The 16,529-nt window shown below is 38.1% G+C and overlaps 1 protein-coding gene across 1 annotated transcript in view; it reads right to left on the reverse strand.

Moving 5' to 3' along the window:
- Positions 1-174: 174 nt before the first annotated feature.
- Positions 175-16,529, reverse strand: part of LOC118430255 — a 20,871-nt gene continuing 4,516 nt past the window's right edge. The window contains exons 2-18 of the mRNA XM_035840965.1: positions 10,231-10,312; positions 9,641-9,680; positions 9,034-9,166; positions 8,331-8,385; positions 8,006-8,112; positions 6,756-6,841; positions 6,537-6,604; positions 5,858-5,976; positions 5,667-5,754; positions 5,125-5,408; positions 4,794-4,848; positions 4,363-4,497; positions 4,011-4,222; positions 1,557-1,687; positions 1,341-1,425; positions 523-637; positions 175-194 (exon numbers count right to left, since the gene is read on the reverse strand). Coding sequence (XP_035696858.1) covers positions 175-194; positions 523-637; positions 1,341-1,425; positions 1,557-1,687; positions 4,011-4,222; positions 4,363-4,497; positions 4,794-4,848; positions 5,125-5,408; positions 5,667-5,754; positions 5,858-5,976; positions 6,537-6,604; positions 6,756-6,841; positions 8,006-8,112; positions 8,331-8,385; positions 9,034-9,166; positions 9,641-9,680; positions 10,231-10,312 — 1,815 coding nt within the window. The remainder of the gene's footprint in view (positions 195-522; positions 638-1,340; positions 1,426-1,556; positions 1,688-4,010; positions 4,223-4,362; positions 4,498-4,793; positions 4,849-5,124; positions 5,409-5,666; positions 5,755-5,857; positions 5,977-6,536; positions 6,605-6,755; positions 6,842-8,005; positions 8,113-8,330; positions 8,386-9,033; positions 9,167-9,640; positions 9,681-10,230; positions 10,313-16,529) is intronic.

The raw sequence follows: 16,529 nt of genomic DNA on the forward strand, positions 1-16,529 counted from the left end.
AGTCAGTAAGATAAAAAAATATCAACGGCCGTTTGCTGCCTTTTCTACACACACTCATTAGGAAAGGCTGATTACCAGAACATCATCATGCATGCATCTCCATTAGGACATGCGTAGGTACCTGTAATTGTCACAGTTTTATGGTATACATTGCTTTTTTAACATTACTTGCGATTAAATGGCGGTTAATAGGCCTAGGGAGGCAACATAATGTTTTAACAGTAATATGTGTTTCTAAGTATAAGACATTGGGTAGGACTCTAAACAAAGTGAGGCAGTCAGGAAACTATAGGTTTGTCAATCTCAACATATGCTCAACATATGGTTCGAAATTATCACAATAAAGAGGTTGCGAATCTTACCAAAAAAATGATTTGTCTTCCTTTTAAAATTAAGACCGCTGCGGTGCCATCACGAAACAATAGTAATATTCCATAAATCACTTATTCAATCATTCCATAAATGCATAACGTTTATATCATTATATCAAGATCACAGTCACGACGCATCTCAAAAACTTACCTATGTTAAAGTCAAAAATGTTTCTAACAACGAGGCCAAATTCTGCTCCGATATCATTTGTTCCAATCTTCTTCTGCCAGTCTATTCCTGGCAAATTCAGGCACAACTCGATTGGCTGAAAAACAACAATGCATATAACCAAAGTATGTATAACCGTAACCTCTCTTTAAAGAAAAAGACACATTGAAAGATGTCTCGAATTGCATTGCTCAACTAAGTTACTTGTATATATCACAGGATTGATAACAAACTTGTCCCAAAACCGCCCTGAATGGAAAAGGCTTGCTTCCCAATGTGTCACTAGAGAAGCGAGTCGATTTAGGTATTAGTAACCTTATGAGAATACCAAGAGAGTGCTGTAATATTGTGGGATATGGAAATGTTGATATATATATATATACATATATGTATAGATGTATACATTTCTTAATCAATCAATCATTCAATCAATCAATCAATCCATATTTCACTTTCATATATTTATTATCCTCTACCAGGCTCCACGGATCGGTGATCTGAATGTAGAAATTGGACAAATAGAGGGGGGTTAGCCGGCCAGAAGAGTACTTTTACTCTCCACCGATCCGCGGAGCCTGGTAGAGGCTATATATTAATGACAGAGAATGGATTATTTTTATTATTATTGTTATTATTATATTTTTTTACAATGGGTTTTTCTCTTGAATTTATCCTCTTGTTCAGTAGTTGTAAATTACAATTACAATTAAATGTGAACATGCTCTTCAACTTTTACCTTAGGTTAAAGCAAGATAAAACAATTAGCCAACCTAAGTAGTATGCATCAAAACTTTGCTTACGTCAAATATTCCTTTAACACCTCTGCGCTGCCGGAGATGAGAATTTCTTTCCAGGTCATCAAGATAGTGGTCAATGCTGATGGACCTAAAACGTACAATATCATTATCTAGTGCCTGAGTGTAAAAATCTAATCTCTGTGTTTCATCGGTACACTTTGGGATTTTTTGTAAGAATTAGAGTTTAAAAACTAAATGGGATAACAAAACATAATTTACCCATTTGCCATGCTCTGTTTTATCTTCAGCAGGTTGAGCGCTTTGGGATGCCTTTGGTACTGAAGAGCAGCGTGGTAGCGGACATGCTCCTCCTCATCAAACAGGGCGCTGTCCAGGAGAAGACTCGCGGCCTGGAAGACAGGAATTTTTAAGCTTTAACATAATCGGCAACAATTCAAAATTTAATATTGATAAAATGATATCAGGAATATTTTGAAAATGTATTGCAGGGTAGCCCTTGCAAATGTGCAAATAAAAACTACAATTCCACAAACACATCCCTTCGCCAAATAATCATGCCTTTATTCAAGACTTTAAGATCTTATTCATGTATTACTAAAGAGTACCTACCCCAATAGCAAACGACTGCTTGAACATGTGTTCCCCAAAAACCCAACCAAACAAAAAGCTTCTTTTAATTATCTCAGTTACGTTATATGGCAAGTTTGAATGTCCTATCATGGAATGCAGTGGATATGTAAACTTTCCTCATAAATTACGTAAATTTGCTGTTAATTTGCATACTAGTAATAAGGATCCCACTTTGTAAGTGTTCACTTAGGTTATCTACATACCAAAAATCATGATGATCCGTCAACATGCTCTTCTTTTCTCATTAATTATATAAATGAGGTCGTCATTGGCACAATTAATATGTATTGGACATTCTCTTTCTCAGCCATGTATGTGACAAGTTTGAAAGTCCTATCATGGAATTCAGTGGATTTATGAACTTTTCTCATTAATTATGCAATTTAGCTTTTGATTTGCATAATGAGCATTACATTGTAGGCAATCACAGGCTATCTACCACTAAAAAATCACGACCATAGCATGTCCAGAACAGGAGATGTCAAAATTAAACGTTTTGCTGCAGAACCTCATGCAGCCACTAGGGTGCCCTTTATTGAACCTTACCTTCGTTTTCCTGACCCCCACCCACCTACCAAATATTATCAGAATCCATTCAAGGCTTCTTGAGTTGTTCACAAGAAAGCGGACGCACATATTTGGCTCACTACCGTCCTGACGGAAAAAGGCTACGCCATTTTCGAAAACGACCTTCCTGTCCTCAACCGCTACTCAAATACCAAATATCATTAAAATCCATACAGAGCTTCTCGAGTTATATGCTGTTGACCTACATATAGGGACACAACATGAGGCCTTAACCGACTATGTAACCTTCTTGGCGAAGGTAAAGATTGCATCTTTGGTCTAAATCAGCGATAATGCCTCTATAATAAATTCTAGAGCTAGTGACTTGACAAATCATTAGCACTGGTATTGCGTTGCCAACAAAAAAGACATGAGACAGTGTCTGTGCTTTTTATATTGCTGACGTACCGGATATTTTTCAACACCACACATATACTACAATTGAAGAAAACTACGCATGGAGAAGTGTGAAGGGGGACGCACTCGAACTAGCAGCGCTCAATCGTAGGTTGCCATAGAGTAATCCAGTTTTAATGAATGAACCTTTAACACACTTATTTGAAGAACAAACTTTAAAAAGAATAACATCTATACTGTGCATAAACTCTTTAGCAGTTGATGATTAAAGTAAACAAAACCAATCATTTAATTCAATCATATATTTTGAGTAAAATTGTGACGTCAGGAGAGCTGTGCCTTTTACAATCTAGCTTATTACAGGAAATGGGCTAGATGCACTGAATGCGGCCGCCCGACTAACAGAACCATTACGGCAAACGATAATGCCAACATCACTAAAACTCGTGTACTTATTGGGACAGTTTCTTGACAGCTCTTCAAAAGTTTCATGTTCATAGACGTTACGAATCATATGTTATAAAGTGAAATGAATACTTTTGGCGTTCGATAGCCTACCATCTTCATGGCCAAACTGCGGGAAACAGCGGCAGCGATATTAAAGTTGTTTTTCAAGGGTTAGTCTTCTAGTCAACAAACATTTTAAGACCCTGTTTTGTAAAGCCTTATTTTTTTTGTATGGTAATTGTGCTATTCGCACAGGTCGATTAAATTTAGTGACCATAATAATCCGGTGCTACCATCATTGTTAAGAAATCATATAGTTTGATACGACAGGAAATTGACATAAAAGTATATCAAGAATAAAATTTACATCTATATGAATGGGCTTGGTTGATTTACCTTTATGATGACTTACCTTTATAATCAGCATAGTCAGTGGCGACAAAATTAGATCGGTTAAAAATCTGTGCCATGTTAGTGCGCGTGCCAGCTTAGTGTGCCCTCGTTATACACTTTTTAGCAATATTGACAACATATGTCTTGTTTGGTCTTGAGCTTAGACGGATAATGTACAACATCATCTTTATTTCGCACAAAAACACAAATAGGACACGTTAAAAACACAAATGCAAGATGAAGGTTAGATAGACACCCCATAATTAGATCAACAGTGATCCGTTCTTGGTAAACTAAATCAACTAAATGCTGCCTCACCTCATGGTGGTCATACTTCCTAATCGCGGACAGCGCGCTTCTCCGCAGCAGTGGTGGACTGTCCGTGTTGTTGATGTAAGACAGGAGGTGGTCAAACGAGCTGTCAAACTCAGCATTGCCGAGGGACTCCAGGAGAGTGGCTTTGTGATGGTAATGTTTGTTTATTTCGTCATCGGTCAAGGTGGATCGCAGATGTCGGTGATGCCACGGGTCTATGATAATGTTGAGGAAATATATCACCAGAGCTATGATATTCTACTAAACGATGAACTACATTTTAGCTTGGTATTACTTCTCTCTTGTAAAACTTTTATGTTTAAGATAAAATTGAACCTTAAGAAAAAACACTTACCATGTATTCCTACGCTGTCCTCCAGTTTTCCCACAAGGCTTTTTGCTCTCTCCTTGTCCGTTTCCTTCAGACGGTCGGCGACAACTCCGAGGATGAGAACAGCGGTGCTGTGGACTATCCACTCATCCTTAGGATCTGAGTCAGAAAACGGAATCATTTTTACTGGGTATTAGACAAATAAACCGCCAGTTTAGGTGACTGTATTTAGTATGGTCCCCGAAAAGAGAATTCATATAAAGCTAAATTCGATCCTGTAGAAAAATAGATCTTTAGTTAATGCCCTTGTAATGGGGCTTTAGTGACTTTGTTTTCAAAATGATCTGTTTTAAATCAAACATTAGCCATGCATTTTAATACATGTATGTTTGAACTGTTTTTTAAAGATTTATTTCGATTAACAATATCATCAACAATTATGCTCTACGTCCTACCTTCAAATTCAATTTTTGTCGCAAAGCACAGTTCCTCCAGTGCCATTACGAATTCCTGAAAATCATAGTAAGATAGGTTGAGGACAAATTGGCCTTGAACTCAACCACGTCGGCAATTGCACGGCAGACAAACATGATATAAAATAATGAAACATATGGAAAATATCGAGTACAAAAAGGATTCACCAGAACTATCGAGGGAAACAAATGCTGCGTAGACAGTGTAGATAACAAAGTTAGAACTATTTTGATACTGATACATATTCGGTCCATAAGCTAACATACATGATACCATACATACATTAAAAAAATCATAAATACGTATATTTACCTTGACAGGTGGGGTTTTCATTGTCACAAAACTGATCAGCATCCGCTGTATGAGTTGAGCTGAGGCCCCCCTGACCTGTAGAACAGTTTTAGTAAGGAGCCGCTGGGCTGCTGCACTACCGAGACTACCGAGGGCGTCCACCATGATGTTGCAGTTTTCCTCTTCAACGGAGTCTGAGTAGTTGACCTTGACATGTTGATGTACTAGGATGCCAAGGTCATCTTCAGACAAACGGTCCATCAGAGCGAAAAGTTGAAAGAAGCATTGCTGTCTTTGCATTGATTCTGAAAAAGATGAAATGTTTTTAATAATTTAAACCTTACTCCGTGCTTTGTAATCATTTCCATATACCTACTGCGTACTATAGAACCCATTGTTCAATTAGCTTAATTGAAGTATGATACGGTAAAAAAGAGGTGTTACGGAAACTGGGATCGGCCTTAACATATATTAGCTGTTGCGTGGCATTAAAACTTTAGCATACATCTAATCTCTTGCTCTTATTCTAAGTTGCCACTAACTTAAGCTTTCAAATAACATACCTTCCTTTCTGTTGTGGTTTCTGACACATGTCAAATTTCCAAGGATGGCGTCCTTTATTTGTGTAAGGTTCAGCGCAGGCAGCTTCGGCTAAAGTAAGAAAAAAATATATTAAACAAATTATGAAGCCTTGTTTTCTAAACATTAACAAACATAATTTCAGAGAATTTTATGAGAAAAATGTCATTTTTACATGAGTGATGATGATAGATCCGTTAGTGAGGTTGGAGGGTGGAGTCACAGCGTCAGCAAACGGTTTCATCCCAACCAGGGTCATCTGACTGGAGGAGTTCGCATGCATGACGGGAAGTTCTGTAACAGTTACAGAATGTCAAATCTATTTCTAAGAAAATGATGATAATTTTTAGTCCTTTGTTTATTATGGTATACAATATGACTTGTAAATATTAATGTGTCAAACTTTTCAAACACTAATTATAATGTGCACATATAACACAGAAAGATACAACAAAAATAGAAATACTAGGTAAACTTATCCGTATATGCGAAGTATTTGGACACACATATGTACATATAAAACTATAGGGTTGGATATGAACAGATATGTTAACTGTTATGTAAGAGTAATATCAATCGTAAATACATCATAATCGAAATCAAGGGAATTATTAGCCAATTGCAATTATATTCATTGTATATAAACTACTGACGAAATTACTGAAGGGTGTCAAAGTATGTGGATGACTGGTAAAAAAATAAACAGTAAAAAAATAAACAGTACACAATGGAATAGTGGGAATCTTTTAATGGTTATTTGAAGTTTTTTTGTAAAATATGAGGTCAAGAAATTATTGGATTAAGACTAAGAGAGTAGGTATTTCCACTGTGTCGCTTTTGCATTTTCAACTTACCGAACTGGTCTCCTTGTAGCTGTCGATGTTTGTCTGGATCTCCTGGTAAACCGGCTCTGGGGTCGAACCTACCAACAAGATTGTAAAAAACAAACCCTTATAGAATCATATTAAAAGCAATTTGTCTACTCACTTCACTCACTTACATGTAGGAAAATATATGCATGTGCTACAGATATATTTGCCATATGTAAATAAAAGTAATACTACACAAATTACCCCTTCGGGGTTTCCCTTGGAGCAGTGAAGGCTTCGTCGACGAGAACAGTTCGTGCAACACCGAGCTCCGAGCTGTAGGTTATTTTCTGCAAAGAAATTAAACGAATTACAACTTGCTTGATCAATGGTAGGTTTTTAATTCAAATTCATAAACTCGCCAATATCATCAGCTAACTGAAGGACTAAATTTCCGATTAAAGATTATATATCCGAACAACATAACGGCTTATCTTTTTTTTATAGAGTCAATTCCACGTGCGGATGTTTGTTGCCTTTGTTTATAATTGATTTTAAAGCTTTGTAATTATATGTCCAGGACATTTGATAATTCAGAAATATTTTTAACACTGTTTCAACTTTATAAATATTTCCCCGGTTCTGTAAAACTGGAGATATAAATGATGTGGAATTGGATACTTCTAATGATTTGTAAATAATAATAACAGCATTCTACCATTATTTACAATTTTCAACCATTTTTTGTAACATTTTGTGAATGGGTCAGTGGGCTGGTAAGATAGTAATTCACGCATCCTTGCAAAGTATGGTTGGGTGTCATGCAACAATGGCCCACCACAAAGGGCCCACCAGTGCCCAGCAGTGAAATCTAAAAATATACAGAGGCAACAATAGGGCTTACTTTTATGGGGGCAATAAACTAATTCTGCCATTTGGCAAAGATTATAACTATTTGTAAATATTTGTAAATGTGAAAGAATCACACAGAAGTTTGACAATTATTCTAAATAAAGATATTTTTGTACAGTTACTTTCAAAATCTTTCTAAAATATTCAAAAGAATTCCAATAGATTAATATTTTCTTAATCATTTTTTTGAAAAAAACTCAGTTTTTGTGGCTTAGATATTCTTTTATTCAAAATAATTCAAACTTATTACAAATATCACCTAAAACCCCTCATTGTGTCTTGGAATGGACTCTATTCTATAGATTTAAAAAAAATATCTTTGGAATAAATGTCAGTTGAACACTCGGATATCTGAGGCTAAAATTTCACCGACTGTCCCATGTTCTTAAGACGAAAACAGTGATGTCAGTAACAGTACTCAGATGCAGCTACAAATGATTTGATTCAATTTATTTGGAAGCCAGGACTACCCCGCTAGCTGGAGACTACTATAAAAGACTAGCCATGGTAAAGCCAAAGGTACAATTGACATTATAAATATAGTATTTACTGATGAAAGTTTTTTAATGATATAGGTTATACAGACAACAGATGTCGAATACCTTCTCATGTTTAGCTTTTGCATTCTCCACAACGTGTCCATGTTTGGTTCTGTGAAACACCAGTCCTTCCTGTGTGGGGTTCACTTTGTACGTTGATGTATGGTCTCCTGACAGGGGCAGATGAAAGGTATAAATCGATTGTATCACCGTTAAAAATGAATATATAACAATGAATGTAGCTATATTTATTTTATGGTTGCTCTATGGTATGAATCATGTTTAATTTTGACATGGAATTCAAATTTACTTTTTTTTCATTCATTATATTTTACATCTACAAATCTGGAAAATAAAGATTGCACAAGCGTTAAAAAGGTCCACATACCTTCATGTCCTGTTTCATTCAGTTGGTACAGCCAAATCCGGCCTTCTTTAAGAACCTTAAAGATACACCAAAAATGAAAATATTCTTAACAATCTACAAGTCATATTAGAATGATAGATGGTTCACAAACAACCTTTAACTAAACTATGATGTGCCCTGACTAATATCCATAGCGCAATATAATAATCCGATTTACTATAGCCTCAAACCCGAACAATCCCTGAAGACCCCTGTCACGGCTCGCTTTGTATGGCCCAATTAGACTACGATTGTTTTGAATAAGTAGATGTTGCTCTTACCAGATTTGCCTTTATCGGATTAACCAGGATAGCCATCGTTTTAGTAATTTTCAGCCATAAATTGTTGGATTACACATGATCTCTGAGGAGACTCCCCGAACTCCTTAACGAAAATACCTGAATGTTTTTAACTATATGGACGTTCCTAGTTCCACATACCTATCACACCTACAAGGAATGAGCTGATTTGGCCGACATCTTCTGCCTGGTTTTGCCTTGTTTTTTTCGTGCAATGACTCTTAGATTGTACAACAATAGTGCAGTCTATTTACTGACGCCTGTGTCGCTTTTGTGCTCACCGGTGCTTTTTGAGTTCGTTATTTGCTCACACGGGGTTAAAGTCCGCCAAGTTGACCACAGCTTGAACAAATAAGGGAGTAATAAATTACTACAAAACAACAGACCTTGTCACTGGCATGGAGCCTTGCAGACAACGTTCCCACCAGCGCCTTCTTGATGTTGAGCACCTCGAGATCTTCGTCAGTCGGATGAAAAACTTCAGTAACCTCCCCATGGTGCGAGAACAGGAAGGAAAACCTGACGGAAGAGAAAATTTACACATAGAACATCTCTCTGTGACCTTGTTCAACAAAGATGTAAATTCCTAAAAAGATATTAGGCTACAGGTAATGCTAGATATATATGCATAAAACATACATTACATTGAAATGTCTTCCGCAGCATGCGGAAAAGAAGTAAAATCAGAATAGCTTGAGAGTAAAAGTAAATTGAGTATAGTTGCCATTCCCTTTTAAATTACCTTTTTGTATGTATGTCAGTGTCATGTTGCTTTGTTTGCACTCAACTTTCGGGGCGGTGCTGCAATGACGTCAATCTCATTACAACACTAGCTGCGCTGTTATTCTCCTTTTTAAAGCAACATAAATGCGTACAACTCTCCATCTTCATGGCTACCTCTTCCCTCCAACGATCATATCTAAGTAACTCGTAGATGGATAAATAAACCGCGGTAAGAAAGGAAAATATAACTTGAAGACTTAGGAAACTCACCATCTTGACATGTCCCAATGCCTGGAATGATCATTCTTTCCTGCAAGGAAAAGATTACAAGGTCGTTTTTACAACAGCCACTCCTACATGTTCCAGTTGATAATGGACTATAATAGGAAGTTTTTGCTATCGTTTACCAGGTAGACAATGATTTATGTTGGAAAGTAGACAAAATTGGCAATTGTTACGCCTAGACCAGTTGATTCGACTATTCCGGCGGCATATTTGCGTGCATTGATTAAGAACACAATCTACAAAATGTAACGCTGGTCAAGCAGCTGCGAATTAACAAAGTGATGCCGTACAAATTAAGAATAGGAAAAGACTTACACTGCATTTAACAATGAAGGAGAAAATAACAAGGTTAAAAATGAAGATATTTACAAATATTGTCAAGTACATGCATAACGTGCTATATGTTTTAATCGTTTTGACCTTCCTGATCACTTAGATTTCCACTTTTTCCCAAACGTTTGAAAGTTTATCTCCGTTTGGCTCCTCTGTTAATGCCATTTATAGAATTCAGTAAACATGACTTTATAGGACATCAAATTACCACGACTACAAATGTAACGGTTCTAACTTCTTACCATTTGCATGCTGGGAAAACCTCTCAATGTGCAGCTGACAGAGTTGACCATCGCTGGTAATGTTTAACACCCGAATGTGTACCTGTAGGGATAGTGTTTTCAGAACGTAATGAAGACATTGGTCATTAAATCTAAATTGTCCACTATACACGCTAGGGTTTTGGGTTTTTGTCAATATGTTGTCCAGAACTAGGTATAAATCTAACCTTAGGATGGTCACTGCGTCTAACACTTTCTAAATTACGACATCGCACATATGCTTTAATTTTAGCTTAGATCACATTAAGTCTACAAAGTTTCTTATTCCAGTAATGAAAAACATGTAATTATATACCTCCCTCGTTAATTATACAAATAAAGTATCCATTTGCCAAACATGCATATCACAGTATCTACCTGCAAGCCTAAAATAATTGAAATCTGTCGTTCCTTTCGTCAGTAATCCTCTTCGGAATATTTTGATAAGAAAGATAATTCGCCTGCAGTTCCAGAAAATCAATGATACGGGCTGAAACTTGCCCCTACTTGGCCTGACCTTGAAAATTACCTGTCATTCGTATCATGTCAGGAAAAACTGCTATGGTAGAATATTATCATTAGATATGCAAATAACCTCATAATTTGCTTAATTTGCATTTCATTTTGTACATCTTTGTTAAAGCTACCCAGAAACCAAAAGTCATGAAAACCGTTAATTCTATCTTGAGTTATCCTCTTCGGAATTCTTTTGATAACAAGAGATAATACACTAAATCGTGATCATGGCTTTTGAAAACAAGAGATAACACACTAAAATCGTGATCGTGGCTTGTTCAGAACACGAGGTATCAAAACTGAAGTTTTGCTGCATTACCAAGGAAAGCCGCTAGGGGTCCAAAATCTTTCTGGCGTTTGTCACACTTTACCAACGCACTGAATATGAGGCCAATTCTTTCAGTTGTTCTTAAGTTATCGTGTTGACAGACACACAGACAATCCGTATATTTTAGGGATGTTACTAGAATATAGTTTTCAGCGCGTCTGTTTTGGGACAAGTTACAAAGAAACGCTGGTCCCAATTCAACACACAGATTAGCGGCAAGACTTTGCCACATATGAATTCCGACGGAACGAACAGCCTAGGACAGCTTGGCGGAAACGGACTATGTTGGAGACCTTCAACAAGGCACAGCTCAGGGTGAAGTCAATACTTAACTAGCCATGGTGTGTACTGTCAAATGGTGGTTATACCGGCTACATAACTACAGGTAAATATACAGAATTTATATCGTATTAACCAGTAGCAGCTACCGGGACTTTCTGAAGAGCGCAGATTCTTGTATGGATATTGGGCAGATTCGCAAAACTACGAAAACCTCACCCCCCTTTTTCAGCACTGGAATCCAGTGCTGAATATGGCTTCTCCAGTGCTGAATGTTCGTCAGCACTGGTTTTCCAGTGCTGACGCCCTCTCAGCCCTGGAAACGCCTGCTTCAGCACTGGAAATCGAGTGCTGACGAACATTTATAGCACTGGAAACCAAGTGCTGACAAGTTTTCGACACTGAAAACCGAGTGCTGAGAGTGAGGAGAAATACCGTTACAGTAATTTGGAATTACGATAATAATTTGCTCTACTAAAAGATTACCGGGATTATAAATATCACCTTTTGTATTGTAAGATTATATTCTGCTCTATAACAGTGTGCACAGTGTTCATTTGTCGATTACCTTCGGGGATAATGGAAAATACTCGCGATCGATGGGCGTGACGCTTTCTTTACATGGGCAATAGGTAAATACATATACATATCCGTCTACCTTCAATTGAACCTTCGAATTTACGTCTAGTGCCGCCCTGATTATTGGTGCTGGAAAGACGTCAGCACTGGTTCGAACATCTTTCCAGTGCTGAAAAGACGTCAGCACTCGTTTTCCAGTGCTGAAGATTTCACAGCACTGGTTTTCCTGTGCTGAAGTGTCCCCGAGCACTGGTAAATCCAGTGCTAAAGTTGAGGTTTTTGTATATCAGCACTCGGTTCCAGTGCTGACGGCGATTTCAGCACTGGGTAACCAGTGCTGAATGACATTTGACCTGGCCCGGCCCAGCTGTTCCCGGATTTCAGCACTGGTAACCGAGTGCTGACGGCAGTTCAGCACTAGAAAACGAGTGCTGAGGGAGTTTCAGCACTGGAACAAGGCCGATCAGCACTGGAAAACGAGTGCTGAAAGAATTTCAGCACTGGAAAACCAGTGCTGAGACCGTTTAGATAATTGAATCAGCACTGGAACACCAGTGCGGAAGGCGAGGTTTTCGTAGACTTGCGGCAGATTCGGATTTTTCTCTGCTGAAATGTTTGCGGTGGTTTTGTCTTCGCGGTTTTCGCGGTGGCCACTTCACCACGAACGGAATTCAAAACCACAGTCCTTTTCCCCGCTATCGCTAATTCTAATCCCCATGAACATAATGCATTTACGTTATGATTTAACCCTATCTAGACCAGGGGGGGCTAAAAGTGCCTGCGCCAACCTTGACGTCGTATAACTGGCGAACGACGTGTGCTAGGACTACGAAACTTGGTGACTTTTGTTAAAATATTGTTGGCAACAATTTTGTAAAAAAAAAAGAAATTTAGTTTGTGATTTTTCGTGTTACCATGGCAACGGGTTTCTGATGGGCATATTTTCCCAAATTTACTAATTTCAGTTTAAATTATGGGATTTCATAGAACATCCAGCATTGGGTTATGTTCCCAGGTATACACTGTATTAGAAACCCACAAATCATACTCATGGATATGCTGTGACTGCGGCACACCAAACTTTGCATCAGACATGTTCGACATCACTGATGACAGCTTCCATTCGGTAAATTCATTTGATACGCTGAACTCAAGTTTACTAGGTGAAACACCGGCGGCAACATCCACCCCACTTAGATCAAAGCAGGGGAAAACTCACACTAGATGTAATAGCCACAAAAAGAACAAGGCTAAACTCCTGCTGGTAAACTGCCAGAGTGTTCGAAATAAAACTGCTGAATTGGCAACTGTGACTGACGCTTATAAACCAGACATATTAGTGGGCACAGAGTCATGGCTCAATGAAAATATATCAAGCAGTGAAATATTCCCTGACAACTACATAGTACACCGTAAAGACAGAAAACTGGCCCAGGAGGTGGTGTATTTCAGACAAACAGGGATGATCTGATTGTCACCCACAGACCAGATCTGGACACAGACTGTGAGCTCATTTGGACACAAACCCAACTTGCAGGAAAGAAACCGCTAATGATTGGTATATACTACAGGCCGCCGTCGGACCAGGGCAATAGTCTGGATGAGCTTGACAGCTCTATAAATAAAGTGGGAACTAAGATAAACTCCGACAACGTAATTATTCTTGGAGATTTTAACATCCCTGGTATAAATTGGGATAACAGACAACGCTCAGAACCATACAGGATAGGCACAGAAACTACTACGCTTAGTGGACAACCATGGACTATTCCAAACAGTTCAGGAACCAACTAGGAATGGTAATCTTTTGGACCTGGTCTTAGTTAATAACCCAAACATAATTGAAAAAAACACAGTTGTTCCGGGAATAAGTGACCATGACATGGTTCTAGTGGACGTAAACTTGTCACCCAAACAGAACAAAAAACCAAAAAGGAAAGTGTATATTCGCACCAAATCTGACGAGCCGGCTATCAAGAATGACCTTGAGGACTATGCAACAAACTTTAACATGAGAACAAAAGACATGTCAGTGACACAGAAATGGGATGACTTCAAAGGCAAAACGAAGCACACAATGAACAAGCACATTCCTAGTAAAATGACATCAAGCAGATACAATCTACCTTGGTTTAACAGAAACTTAAGATGGCACTGTCGGAAGAAGCAACGTCTTTACAATAAAGCTAAGACAAGAGGGAAGACTGGAACAAATATAAGAAAGTAAAAAAAAAGTTCAGAAAAGCATTAGATCAGCACACTCAAAATACGTGGCAAACATACTGGGAGAAGCTATAACTGACAAACCCAAAACATTCTGGTCATACATAAAAGGCCTGAGGAGAGACCTTGTCGGGGTAGCCACTCTAAAGGTGGGAGTACCATTATCAGTGACAGTGAGAAAAAAAGCAGAGGCACTCAGTTCACAGTTTAAAAGTGTATTCACAGAAGAAGACACTACAGACATGCCATCCTATGGAACAAATAGAAGTTTCTACTTATGGTGTTGAAAAAATGTTGCAAGGCCTCAATCCCTCCAAAGCATCCGGGCCAGACCAAATACCTCCTTGGTTCCTCAAAATGACAGCCAGTGAAATCGCACCTGTTTTAACCAACATTTTCCAACAATCGCTTGACACAGAAGAAATCCCCAAAGACTGGAGAGATGCAAATATATGCGCCACTTTCAAAAAGGGAGATAGAGCGATCCCTAGTAACTACGTACAGACCTGTTTCACTCACCAGTATTTCCTGTAAACTACTGGAACACATTATCCACAGCCATATCATGAAGCACCTAGAAGGCCACAATATACTAACGGACTACCAGCATGGTTTCAGAGCAAAGCGATCCACAGAAACACAGCTTATTTTAACAGTTCACGACATAGCTGGGGCACTGAACAATAAAAGACAGGTGGATCTAGCAATACTCGATTTCACTAAAGCCTTTGATAAAGTCCCACATAGCAGACTCATATCAAAACTGGAGTTCTATGGAATTCAAAGTACTACACTTAACTGGCTGAAGGCTTTCCTGACGAATAGAGAGCAAACGGTAGTGGTGGAAGGGAAGGCCTCAGCTCCAGTTTAAGTAGCGTCGGGAGTTCCACAAGGGACTGTGCTGGGACCATTGCTCTTCCTCTTGTATATAAACGACTTGCCAGACCAGCTCGATTAAGTGTGAGGTTATTCTCCGATAATTGTCTGTTATATATAGAGGTATCCACACAAAATGATTCACAAGTTCTTCAGAAAGATCTGAACATCCTGGAAGAATGGCAAAGGAAATGGCTTATGCAGTTCAATCCTGATAAGTGCTATATCATGCACATAACGAACAAACGAACACCAAAAGTGTCCCCTTACCAGTTTTGTGGTCAGACATTAGAAACCACAAAAACCCACAAATACCTGGGTGTTACATTAACAACAAAATAACAACCAAGGCTAAACAGACATTGGGAGTAATCAAACGCAACTTGTGGGCATACCCAACCAGGGTAAAATCATATGCATACACGTCACTAGTAAGACCTAACCTTGAGTATGCCGCTACAGTATGGGACCCGTATACAAAAAAAGACAAAGATAAACTTGAAAGGGTACAGAACCAAGCTGCCCGATTCTGCACAAACAACTATAACAGGGATTCTAGTGTTACCAAAATGAAAACAGATTTGCAGTGGATGTCACTTGAAGATAGAAGGAAAATGTCCAGACTTTCCATGATGTACAAAATGACCAATAAACTGGTGGACGTACCAACTGATAAATATCTAATACCAGCTCAAAAAAGAACAAGAAACAGTCATGCATTCAAATACCAGAGTTACCAACCTAGGATTGATGTGTTCAAAAATTCGTACTTTCCCAGAACTATCGTAGAGTGGAATTTGTTATCACCAAGTACACTAGGGGCATCTTCTCTGGGTAGTTTTAAAGTCAAGTCAAGTCAAGTTTCCTGCGGAGCTGGTGTGTTACGCCGAACGGCGGTTATACCGGCTATATAGATACAGATACAGATACAGATCCTGTGTAATTTTAAGTTACATTTCTAATTAGATATTCAAAATTTATGCTAATTTGATGATGTCATGGGTCAAAATGCAAGATGGCGGACAATGTCATTTTCAACGATAAATACATGTTATTTGTCCTCAAATACGGTCAAAATCTTTTATTTTGTTACAAAACACAATCACTTGATCATTTTTAGTCCATTTCTTTTCGGTTTTGGGATTATATATGGAAACAGTCGTATTTTAGAAAATTCAAGCTTGTCGGACAAATGACGTCATTTTCTGACGTCATATAGACGTCAGTGTCGTCGTCATTGGCAACAAAAACATTGGCAGACTTAGACACCAATAAGATAACCTTTATAGTCATCGCTTTGTCCAATTCATTTAAGTATAGCGGAAATTTCATATTTTGACGATTTTAGCCCAAAATATGACATTATGACGTCATTACAACGTCATATTACGTCATAACGACACCAAAATTACAGAAAATATAAAATTTTACTAGTAAATCATCCCCATAAATTTGGTGATCGTAACCCATGCCGTTTTGA

This window comes from Branchiostoma floridae, chromosome 14 (genome assembly GCF_000003815.2).
Source record: "Branchiostoma floridae strain S238N-H82 chromosome 14, Bfl_VNyyK, whole genome shotgun sequence".
NCBI classification, from domain to species: Eukaryota; Metazoa; Chordata; class Leptocardii; order Amphioxiformes; family Branchiostomatidae; genus Branchiostoma; species Branchiostoma floridae.